Source organism: Pinus tabuliformis, chromosome 3_2 (assembly GCF_031772625.1).
Source record: "Pinus tabuliformis cultivar Carrire ecotype Pingquan chromosome 3_2, CPIR1, whole genome shotgun sequence".
NCBI lineage: Eukaryota > Viridiplantae > Streptophyta > Pinopsida > Pinales > Pinaceae > Pinus > Pinus tabuliformis.
The window spans coordinates 602,033,940-602,047,290 of NC_142302.1; the positions used below are offsets into that span (position 1 = coordinate 602,033,940).

At 32.1% G+C, this 13,351-nt stretch overlaps 1 protein-coding gene across 1 annotated transcript; it reads left to right on the forward strand.

Annotated features, from left to right (window-relative positions):
• The first annotated feature begins 631 nt into the window (after positions 1-631).
• On the forward strand, positions 632-11,684 carry LOC149182033 (putative fatty acyl-CoA reductase 4). The gene is made up of 10 exons (XM_089418461.1): positions 632-834; positions 921-1,024; positions 1,124-1,329; positions 1,410-1,510; positions 8,513-8,756; positions 8,933-9,094; positions 9,224-9,302; positions 10,603-10,869; positions 10,991-11,127; positions 11,240-11,684. Exons 1-10 carry the CDS (start codon positions 759-761, stop codon positions 11,385-11,387), a joined length of 1,524 nt encoding a protein of 507 aa, XP_089274587.1. The 5' UTR covers positions 632-758; the 3' UTR covers positions 11,388-11,684.
• Positions 11,685-13,351: the final 1,667 nt, after the last annotated feature.

Consider the following 13,351-nt stretch of genomic DNA (forward strand, 5'->3'; position numbering starts at 1 on the left):
TGACGTACACTTCAGAGCTAATTCATAAGACGATTATAATACATTTGATAAAATGTGAAATGAAACTAAATTAAATGCTATGTAACGTCAGAAGTTTTAGTAGAATGCCACCGAACACTATGGGTTGCTAGAGTCACGGCACCGAACACCCGTTGTGAATAGGTGAGATTTACATTGGAATTGATGTTTGTTATGGATGAACAGTAAACCTCAATACAAAATCAATAATTTTGTATGTTGACTGCGGAAACGGGCCGAGTGAGATATTTTGATTGGTTAAACTGGTCATCTTTTCGTTGTGATCGATGGTTGCCTTTTCGTTCTGATCGATGGTGGTTGTGGATGAACATAAAAAAAGTGCATATGAATTCCAAAATTTTGTTGATTTAATTTAGTGAGATAACTTGCTGGGTTGATTTTTAAATAAGAAAGGAATAAAGATATTAGTTTCTTTGTATTTTTAACCAGTGTTAACATATCATAGGTTTGAAATTTCAAGGGCTGAATGAGATACCTTGTTATAGATGGGAGATACCTTGTTATAGAAGAGATCCCAACATAAGCGGTGAATTTCTTCTATATATGGTTGAATTTCTTCTATATAAGCTTGCATGCTATACGAAAACTAGTTCATACATAGTACCTGTCGCTGTTCCCTCCGTCTGATATTGTCATACATACTACCTGTGGCTGTTCCCTCCGTCTGATATTGTTATTTGGAGTTGTTTGATATTAGCAGAGCACATAGCGATCGATCTATGGCGTCAAATGTTCTAGGTTTTCTCAATGACAAGAGCATATTAGTAACTGGATCGACCGGTTTCCTCGGCAAAAGTATTTGAGACAGAAATGTTATTCTTACTTATATCTGGTTTTCACGCTCACAGTGATGCTAACTGCAGTTTGTTTACTTGGTGCAGTTTTCGTGGAGAAAATTTTGCGTACGCAGCCCGGGATTAGACGCATTTTTGTTTTGTTAAGAGCGGAAGATTTGGAATCTGCCAAACTCCGATTTAAAAACGAAGTAAGAAATCTCTGGACTATTTGTATTCATCCATGGATTAAATCTATGACTACTGTTATCGTTCAGTAAAGAAATAGTTTCTTGCGCTATGAATGGCAGGTTATAGGAGCAGAGTTGTTCAAGACTTTGAGGGGTCAACATGGGGACAACTTTGAAAACTTTGTGTTCCAGAAAGTTGTTCCTGTAGTGGGAGACGTTGCAGCAGATCATAATCTTGGAATTGACCAAGAGAGCACGAGAGAGCATCTTTGGGAGGTTCTGGACGCCGTTGTAAATATTGCAGCAAGCACAGCGTTTGATGACAGGTTTGTTGCGTTCATAGCTAGTTGTAATTGTTCCAATTATATAATTTAAGTGCTTATTGCCTAACATCAAGCAAGCGTAGATATGACGTTTCACTCAATGTCAACACACGCGGATCTGAAAATGTTGTGGAATTCGCCAAACGATGCCGTAAACTTCAAATCCTCCTGCATGTCTCGACCGGTAAGTGGGATTCATGACAGTTATGTGTATGATTCATAATAATTTGGATTTATATGTCGTGGCTACATCTCTCTTTCTTTCACATATAGAATATATTTATTTATTTTTATCCGAAAACAAGGTGTTGGTGTTGGATTGTTATTTATGTAATTTGTATTTTCTAATAAAGTTTTTAGAATTTTTTTTAAATAGACATTTAAAATTTTAAGATATTTTCTATAATATATATATATAACGATTTAGCTTTATTTCCAAAATATTTATGTTTTTTAATTAATTAATTATTTAAAAAAAAATCTTATATCAACAAGAGTCATATGAAAGTGGTTATAGTCCTTTGAATATATAAGGATGATAATTTATGGTATTGACTCATTTTATTATAATAAATCTTACTTAAAATTGAGAATTTCCATGATTAAGAATCTTATTATTGTTTCATGTTTGATTTATATATTCATTATTTTTATAATTAGTAATAATAATCTTCGTCGATGAAATTATCTTTTTCCCGAACATTTTTTTAGTTAATTTCAATTAAATTTGACAGAAGTTTTTAAAAACTTGTTTAATCTACAAAATTCAAGTTCCCTAGATATTTTTGAGAGAACTAAATCCACTTATGCACTCAAAAACATATTTTAAACAAAAGAATATGACAATCTTTTTTGAAATTATATTGCCAAATTCCAATGAAAAAAATCACTTGATATATTAATTAGACTGTACTATTAAATTAATGTTATAATTTAGTTCTTTTTTAGCGTTTTTTTTTTTTAATTTTAATCATATAAAAAATATAATAAATATTTTGACATTTATTATGAATTAATGTCTTTAAAATTTATTAACCATTTCTTTGAGATACAATTTTAATAAAAGTAGTTATTTTTAATTTTAGTTATTTCATATTTATATGTGAAAAGATAAATTGTTATGCTTTGTTATTTTGGTTATTCATTATTGCATCATATTAGTTATTCCATATTAGGTTGGTTATGTCTTATTTCTTTTTTAGAAAAGAAAATCGTTATGTTTTACCAGGTAACTGGTTGCTAGAATGTGAAAGATAAAGAAAACAATAAAAACATAAGGTAATTGGCAGAAGTGATTATTCTGATTATTTTAATAGAGGAAAGATTTCTTGTTTTGTATTTTATAAAAACCACACTTGTTGGTTCGAAAAGCGTCGGCCCAAAAAATCTCTCATCTGATTTCTACCTAAAGATTTTGTTTAATATTAAAAGTGTCAAATAAATTTTAATATTTATTATTGGGAGAAATGATCACTGTGATTTTTTGGGATAGGTATTAGTATAATGTTATTAATAAATATGGTTGATATAAGTTTAAGGGTAGATAATCATATGCACAACCATATTAATAAATGTGGTTGAAAAATGTGGATAGAAAATAATAGTATAAATCTAATATTAATCATAATATTAATATTCACTGATAACTATATAATAATAAGAATAATAATAATATTACAAAAATAGAGATTCTCTATTGATCACACATGAGTTGTTGCTCTTCTCTATTGATCACACAGACCTTGATTTGACTTGATTACAATGAACCAAATGAAGGGTATTTAAAATTTTTCAACTAGAGACCCACCCAACATAAATTAACAAGAAAATACACACTAAATTTTGACTTCTCCAAATATAGATTGAACCCAATGTGACTTACACTTAACTAAGTTAACTCACACTTTAAATCTGGAATACACTTAACTCTGCTTATCTCTTCATGCTTCACTCGACTTCGATCTTGCTAGATCTTCATGTGAGAGTAATTACTATTTCCAACACTCCCCCTTAATTATGACTGTATGACTGAACATAACTCAAACATGACTTAGCATGACTCAACTATGCCTTCTAGGTTTACAATAGAAATTGATGCAATCATCACTCAAACATGCCCACTAGTATAAGTCTCAACTAGGCTTACAATGACTCAAAACTTTTAACAATTTTCTTTTTCATTTCTTCTAGATTCTATATCCTTGAAATTGCTTCATTCTCTGTTGTGTGCTCTTGATGTAGAATCCATACTTCTTTACTTGTTGCTGCTGCAATGTTTCTTTGACTTGTCTTGAATTTGTGCTGAAAAGTAATCTGATCATGTCTTCTACAGCTTCCTCTTCAAAGATTTTTCAGCTATGGACTATTGCCACAACTCTCCATCTTCAAATTGTCTTTTTGCTTCAATTGAACTTCTACATTTCTCACAAGTTCTCTAAAACAGTGATATCTAGTATCAATATGCTTTCTCTTCTAATGAAACACACTATTCTTGGATAGTGAAATCGGTGAGGTGTTGTCACAATATATTGTTGTTCATATTTGTTGTTTCTGCTTGAGTCCATCAAATACTCTTCTTAACCATACTACTTGACATGTTGCTGATGTTGTTGCTACATATTATGCTTCTATTGACAAAAGTGTCACAATAGGATGCTTCATAGATGCCCATGCTATCACACCTGAACCAATATGAAACATATAACTAGAAGGGCTCTTCCTATAATCCAAACTACCTGCAAAATCACTATCTATATATCTAATCAAATCCTTCTTATTTGTGCTTCCATACATTATGCCACAATCTCTAGTTCCTGCTATGTATCTCATAATTATTTTTCTTGCTCTCCAATGTGTGCCTTTTGGAGTCTCCGTAAATATGGAAATCAAAATTACTCCTTCCATAATATATGGTCTTGTAGCTGTAAGATACATGAGGTTGCCAACCAATCTTTTGAATAGAGTTGGATTGACATATAATCCTTCATCATCCTTACTTAACTTTGTACCTATTGCAACTGGTGTAGGGAAACGTTTTCAATTTTCCATTCTGAATCTTTCCAACAAATCTTTGGCATATTTGTTTTAACAAATAAAAATTCATTTTTCAGAGTTATTAACTTCTATGAAAAGAAAATATTTCATAACACTGAGATCTGTCATCTCAAATTCTTTCGTCGTGGTCGCTTTAAATTCGTCTAACTTGAGATCACCTATAAAAATCATGTCATCAACATATAAGAAAACAATCAAAATTTTTCCATGCTTATTTACCTTTGTGTATAAGGTAGGCTCAATGTTGCTTCTACAAAATCCATTCTTAATCATGTAGATGTCAACTCTACTATACCAAGCTCTAGGTGTTTGCTTCAATCCATAGAGCACTTTCTTCAACTTGTAAACTTTATCTTCTTTACCTTCAAAATCATAACCTGAAGGTTGTTGCACATAAATTTCTTATTCTAGAATTCCATTCAAGAAGGTTGATTTCACATCCACCTGATATACTTTCCACTTGTTTTGAGATGCTATGGATGGAACTGCTCTTATAGTATTCTCCAAAGTCTATTCCCTGTTGTTGCGAAAACCCTTTTACTACAAGTATTGCTTTAGATATGTCAATTTCACTTTTCTCATTCAACTTTGTCTTGTACACTCACTTCACACCAATGAGATTTTTTTCTTTTGGCAAATCAACAAAATCCCGTGTATGATTCTTTTCAATAGCTTCAATTTCTTCATCCATGTCTTGCACCCAATTTTCATCTCTGATTTTTATTCAAATGGATAAGGTTGGAATGACAAAAATGCAATATTTGAACTAACATCCAAATCATCATAAATATATTTCAGAGTTCTCATCTTTCTCTTACCATTTCTTGATTCACCCTGATTAACTGTTGGGGGAATCTTGATCTGTTGATTTGCTTGAAGATCCATGCTGCTCAAAAAATCTTGGAGTCCTTGTTGGTGCGTCTCTGTTTGGTGTCTTCACTTATGATTCTTTCTGCTCCTTTTCTGCGACACCATCTTCTACTAGCAGTGGCACTTTTGCATCAACTGTTTTGTCTATACTTCCATTCCATGACTTTTGTTCTTCGAGCACAATTTATCTGCTAATTATGGTCTTCTCGGTGACAGGGTTATATAATTTGTAAGCTCTTGATTGCTCACTATAACCAGTAAATATGTATTTTTCACTTTTATCATCCAATTTTCCTCTTCGATCCTTAGGCAAATGCACATAAGCTACACATCCAAGCACTCTGAGATGAGATACACTGTAAGATATACCTGACCATGATTGTTTTGGTACTTTGTTCATCCCACTCTTTGTAAGAGATTCGTTGATCACATAAATAGCACATGCAGTTGCTTCTGCCCAATACTCATTAGACAAGTTTCTTCCTTTCAACATGATTCTTGTCATGTTCATAATTTTCCTTTTCTTTCACTCTGCTACACCATTCTATTGCAGTGTGTATCTAGTTGTAAATTATCTTCTGATTCCATGTTATTTGCAATAATCATGAAATTCCTTTGAATCATATTCTCCAGCATGATCTGACCTCAATACCTTTATCTCTCGATCACTTTGGTTCTCTTCTAAGGCTTTGAATTCTTTGAAATTTGCAAAAGTTTTAGACTTCTGCTTCAAGAAGTAAACCCAAGTCTTTCTACTATAATCATCAATGAAAGTGAGGAAGTAACAACTTACATCAATCAACTATGTCCTCATAGGTCCACACATGTCTGTATTCACTAGCTCAAGAGGTTTCTTTGCTCTGTATGCAACTCCCTTTGGAAAACATTCATGGTGTTTCTTTCCCAAGATGCAACACTCACAAGTACTAGTAGGTTCTTTGATGGGAGGTAATCCTCTTGTTGCAACAATCTTAAACCAGAAAAAATGCAAGTTTCCAAACCAAAAATTCCATAACAAATAATCATTAGAACATGCACTATAAAAGAATTAACTTGATCACTATAATTCATGACTAGAGGAAAGAGTTTGTTCCTCGTCATCTGCACCTTTGCTATCACTTACTTGGGGGATTGCCATATATAACACATTATTGTCCTTAAAAGATAACTTTGTATCATTTCTGTGTCAATTGACCAACACTTATTAAACTATGTTTGAGACCAGCAACATAATATACCTCTCAAATTTTTTTCAACTCCCCTTGCTTGGTCAAGATGTTGACCACTCCTTTTCCATCTACATCCATAGTCTTGTCAGTGCCCACATTTACCTCTATCTTCATAGATTGATCCAAATTTGCAAGCACATTCTTGTTGCCTGTCATGTGGTTACTCCAACCACTATCTAATAGCCACACATTATCAGAAGGTTCATGCATGGTATCATAAGCTAGGAACATGGAGTTAGTACTCTTTGTAGTGACATCAGTTCTCTTGTTCCCTTGATCAACTATCCCCTTCTTGCAATCATAGGCATAGTGACCAAATTGATTGCATTAATAACATATCACCTTTGATTTGTCAAATATTTGATTATTGCTGAAGCTTTTACAGTTGCTTCCACTTTCATGTTCATGCTCTTCTCGACCATATCTCTGGTCACCATGTCTTCCGCCTCGTCCTCTACCTCTTGATCTACTTCTGCCTCGACCTCTGTCTCTTGAAATAGAAACCTGACATTTGAAAGCGGTTTCTAAAGTGGAATCCTTATTTCTTTTTTTCCTTGCCTCATGTGATAGAAGTGATCTCATCAACTCATCAACTGTTAGTTATGTCAAATCCTTGGCTTCTTCTATGGTTGCTACCACAACATTAAATTTGGTATACAAAGCGTTGAAGACCCTCTCAAGCACTATTTGATCTTTAATTTCCTCACCATAAATTTTTAATTGATTTACAATAGTCATGACCCGATTAATGAATGAATCGATGTCCTGTGTCTCCTTCATCCGTGGACTTTCAAAATCTATCTTAGTATTATGCAACTTAACAATAATGACTTTGGACATACCTTTATAGCTTGTAACCAAGGTATCCCATGCTTCCTTTGTTGAAGACGTGATGAGAATCTTCTGGAACATTGCTCGGTCCACTCCTTGCTGGATAAGCTTCGAGGCTTGTGCATTCTTCTTCTTGTCTTTCTTCCATAGATCCCTCGCTGCATTAGTGAGAGCTCATTCTTCTACTTCTTTCTTAGGTTTTGAAAACCCAAAATTGACATAATCCCAAACATCATGAGCCTGCAATGTGGTCGCTATCCCAATAGCCCACACATCATAATCTTTCCTCGCAAATGGTGAAAACTGAAACTGGAAATTTGAGAAAATCATCTTTATTCAAAAAAAATTCCTCCATTTTTTTATTGAAAAAATTATAAACCCTTTTTTAATAAAAACTTTATTTATTTTTTATTATTAATTTATTATTTTTTTAAATGTTTATATATATTAACAAAAGCTTTTATAATAAAACCTTTTAAAAATATTATAATAAGCCCGTTTAAAGACTTATTATAATATATTCACTTTTTCAATAAATCCTTTTATGAAACTTTAGTAAAGAAAAAATATTTTATATTAAAAGGCCCTCTCGTAAACAAACTAAATCAACGTAAATAGCACCCAACGTAAATTTTGGCTTAGTCGTTTTTAATTTTGATTGATTTTTCCCAAAGGTTGCCACCTGTAATGTGGTTCTTTGTTAGGCACATGAGTGTTATAACGCATTGAAAACCACTCTAAGGTGTTATAGTTAAGGTGTGTTATAGCCTAAACAAGAGGAAAAAATATTTATTTTCTTTCTCACCGATCCTTGCCGTTATCTTTTGTTTTCTAACCTTGTTCCAATATTAATTTGTTGGAAAAGTAGAAGAACTAAAACACAAATTTCACACCAAATTTAATTTTGTTTTTTTTTTTACTCTCTGTAACCTTGTTCTAATATCAATTTATTAGAAAGACATAAAAGCCAAAACACAAATTCCACACCTACAACTTTTCTATTAATTACACAAAACTTAATTATTACAATAAACCAGATATATAATTAAATTATTTTAATAATAAAATGATTAGATTATTTTAACAATAAACCATGTGTATAATACAATTTTTTTGTATCTCAATTTAATTAAGAATGCGAATATATATGTATGCTCTGCTCAAAATTAAGGTATACTGATCTTACTGTAATGCGACAAAAGCTTACGTTGTTGGGCACGGAAGTGGAAGAATAAAAGAGAGCCAACTAGAAATGGGAGTATCTATGACCACCACTGACGAAAATGGTCCACCTCTGAGCCTAAATATTGAAGCGGAATTCGGTTTGCTGGAGAATACACTAGCCAAGTTACAAATGGACTCGTCACCCACCACTGCTACAGGTAGCACGGCTTCTCGTTCACAAAAAGAAGCCATTAAGCAGCTCAAAGAGTTGGGTTTAGAAAGGTATTTTTTTGTCCGAAAAACTATTGCATTCAGCTTTTTACACACGTTTCATCGATTATTTTTAGTTTTGTGGCATTAAAATATCATATCATTTCATATATATATATCCTGAATTCATTCTAAAATTATAATTCAACATAGAATCATTAACGCGCTGGGTATGGATATCTGAGCAGGGCAAAAATGTTTGGGTGGCCAAATACTTACACATTTACCAAAGCTATGGGAGAGATGTTACTGGACAACGCAAGGGGAAACCTTCCGGTGGTCATCGTCCGACCGACCATTATTGAGAGCACATTGGCAGAGCCCTTCCCTGGCTGGATGGAAGGCACCAGGTTCTCACAGCCATTTTTATTTATCACATTTCCTTCACAGTCTCGATCACCACCAATTTTTCGAATTGATATTATTAGTATGAATGTCATAAGCTAATGATGATATGCTTTCTCGGGGATGTAATGCAGAACTATGGACACCTTTATAGTAGCATACGGAAAGGGGCGACTCTCTTGCTTCATGGCCGATCCAGAGCTCATCCTAGACGTGGTTTGTCTGCTACTCCGAGCATTAATATTTTTTGGTTGTCCATAAGTCTAGAATTAGATTGATGTTGATGTCAGGATTATTCATCCTGGACGTGGTTTGTCCGCTCATCCAAGCATTAATATTCTTTAGGTTGTCCATAAGTCTAGAATTGGATTGATGTCGCTCATCCGAGCATTAATATTCTTTAGGTTGTCCATAAGTCTAGAATTGGATTGATGAAAAATTTAGTTTTTTGATGTCGCTCATCCGAGCATTAATATTCTTTAGGTTGTCCATAAGTCTAGAATTGGATTGATGAAAAATTTAGTTTAGCTGTAAATTATTTTTGATATTTTGGTGATTTAATTTCTATAGATTTGATCTTGTCCTTACTTTTTATATACAATAGGGAAGATTTATAACATTTTGAAATGAACGATTTAAAAAATTATATAATCAGGGTTGGTTTTTTGGTTTTTTATTTTTTCTTATAATTAAATCTGTTACTTTTTATTTAGAAAGTGAGAATAATAATAAGATATTTTATTTTTAATTTAAAATAAAATTTAAGTAGAGAGGTGTGTTTATTTAAAAAAAGTTATTTAATAATTTTAACTTATTAAACAATGTTTTTTTTTAAATCACATAAAATAATTTTTTGGCCAAGGCCTTTCAAACCAACAAGTGTGGTTCATCATAAGCACCACATGAAGAGGCAGACCATGGCAAAGGGCTTAAATAAAGAGCAATGTAGAGACATAATTTCAAGTAACGGCTGTTCGAAAAGGGTAGGCCAAAAAATTCTCTTATGTGATTTGTACCAAAAGACTTTGCTTAATTCATTATAGATCACAGAAGCTTGAATACAGAAATTTTAATTTAAATATCAATAATTATTTTATTAGATGGGTGGTAAAGATTTAATCATCATAAAATATAACGAAATATTTATAATAGTCTTTATAAATAAAGCTTCTCATTATCTTCAAATTGCTATGCTATTTTAATTAATTAATTTCAAATTAATTAAAAAAAACTATATCAACACATGTCATATTGAACATGTTGTATTCATAAAACTATAGTATTAAGCCATGATATTGTAATAAAAGATATTTAGATCCTAAAAATTTCTATAATAAACATTATTACAAATATGGTAACATGTTTATATATATATAGAGCAATTATAAAGTTATTATTATCATTATTAAGGAATCATACCGACCTTTTATCACTCTGTAAAACGTGCCTCTCCTCGTGTAGAAATAAACAGTATTTTATTGTTCGTTGACATTATTTGTTTGGATATCAACAGATTCCAGCAGATATGGTGGTAAACCAGATGATAGCAGCTATGGCGACACATGCTTACGAAAATGATCTGTTTATTTATCACGTCGCAACATCCGTGGAAAATCCATTGCCTTGCTCCCTTCTAAAGGATGAGGCATATAATTATTTTTCAAGGAATCCTTGTGTGAGCAACGATGGAAAACTAATTCACGTAAAAGAGGTCTTTTTTCTGGAGAGCATGAGCAGCTTTCGCCTGTACATGTTACAACGCTACAAAGTACCTCTTCAGGCAAGCTAATACTCCACTATTCTTTATAAACATCATCTTAATTTCAATATTGCGCTTTCAGTATAGTTTTAACTTTTACCGATTAATTAGCACAGTGCTGTTGGTGGTTGGTTATGAATAGGTGATCGGTGTAGTAAACAAAGTCATCTCCATCTTCACAGCACGTTTTACACCTCGTTACGACCGTATGCTCCGAAATTACAACTTCATCATGTATTTAGCAGAATTGTACGCGCCTTACATCTTCTTTCAGGGAAGGTATTGTCGCTAACTTTTTTTTTTCAATTTCTCATTTCGTCACGCATTATACTGTTTTTCTCTATCTGTTGTCACCATTATAATAAGGTGGTTGATTCTGTGGCTATATCAGCTTTGACATAACAAATACTGAACGCCTATTGCAAAAGATTTCCGCAGAAGACTTTAAAGCGTTCAACTTCGATGTAAAATGCATCGATTGGGTCGATTACCTGTCAAACGTCCATATCCCTGGGGTAGTCAAATATGTGCTTAAGTGAAACAATGGAAATGACATTGATAACCTCGTCAACAGCTAAGTCCAGTTATACTATATCACATGATTGTGAAGCCTTTCAACCAAATAATTCCTACACCATTTGCTTCATAAACAGGATATTTGGAATAAAAACCGCTACATTTACTCTTAAATTGACATTGTATTATTTGGCAAGACCTAGATGGCTAGTCAAATATGTGCTTAAGTGAAACATTGGTAATCACATTGATAACCTCGTCAACAGCTAAGCCCAGTTATACTATATCATATGATTGTGAAGTCTTTCAACCAAATGATTCCACACCATTTGCTTCATAAACATTATTGTTGAAATAAGCCTCGACTTTTACTCTTAAATTGACATTGTATTTACTTGGCAAGGCCCAGATGGCTTAATTTTATAACTATGAAGAAATCTTGCTTCGTAAAAAGATAAAGAATGTATAGATCGTTATTGAAATAAACGTTTACTTTTACTCTCTCATGTTGACATTGAGAGTGTATTTATCAGGAAAGATTGACTTAAATTGACAGTGTGTATTTGTTTGGTAAGATTGCCTTAAATGGACTGTATTTATTTGGCAATGATTTAGATGGTTTAATTTTATAATTATGTTAAAAGATATGTTTATTTTAGAATTGGTTTTTAATAATTTTAATTTAATTATATATAATTATTAAGTGAATGGTAGAGATTTAGTTTTAATAAAATATTTTGTGTAATATACACAAATAAAACCCCAAAATTTATTTGATAATAGTTATGATTTTTTTGTATTTCTAGTTATATTTATTAATTAAAACAATACTCATATGAACAAGTGTTATATGAAATAATTTTTTGTTTCTTTGACATGTAGTACTTAAAAATTATGGTATTGTAACATAATCTATTTATAAATTAATAATCTCCATGATAAAGGATGTGTCTAAAGTTTTTTAGCATAATGAAAATTGTTATATATTTAATTATGTTGAAATGATTATTAGGTGGGTGGTAGGATTTAAGCTCCATAAAATATTATAGAATATTCATAGTAGTATACACAATTTTTTGGTTGAGATTTATCAACGAAGTAATTATGAGCTTTTTGCACCTTTAATTAAATCAATTAATTAAAAAATGTCACATGAACAAGTGCCATATGAATAGATTTATTGTTTTTGGGCATGTGGTATTGATAAGTCATGGTAATCTCCATATTATTGTAACAAATCTCATTTATATATTAATAATATCCATAGTAAGAGTTATGGTTTTTGATAAGGATAAAGGATTGTAGCCTAGAGGGGTCTCTTGTTATATACTCGATGGTACGAGGAGCACAAATCCGTAGTAGCATTTTCTAATGCCGAAGCTAATGACAACTGCTAGGTTTAAAGATGTCGGGACACATCTCTAGCTTAGACCTTCTAGATATGATCGTTAGATGTCAAATATGCCTTAGGTTAATTGAACTCATTTTAAACTTTATCTTGAGTTATGTTTTAGCTTCCACGCCTTAGCGATGTGACTTGAAAACCTTAAATGAAACTAAATGAGATAAGACCCTTTCAATTCGATGAATTTCCTACACTGGAGAGGGTAAAAACTACACAATCAAATGCAAACAACCAAGCAACTGAAAGAAAAATGATCTTTCACTACTTCGCTTTTCGAAAAAATAAACTGATGAAAAAGGCATTCCAATTCTTAATTTCCTGACAAGTGTGTTTCTAACAATCCTTTCAAAAGCAAAAATATTTCTTTTCCTTTTCAAATCCCAATGCAATCCTAGTTCTTAATGATGCTGACTATCATAGCATAATGATGCAACAAACTAGAATTTCATACTTTTTCATGAAACAGTGAAATGAATTTTTTGCATACAACACTTCAATGAAAAAAATTTCGATACAATCGGCTCTTCAAGCAAATGAAAACATGAAAAGAGAGACTCATTTAGAGTAATGAAGCACCGAATT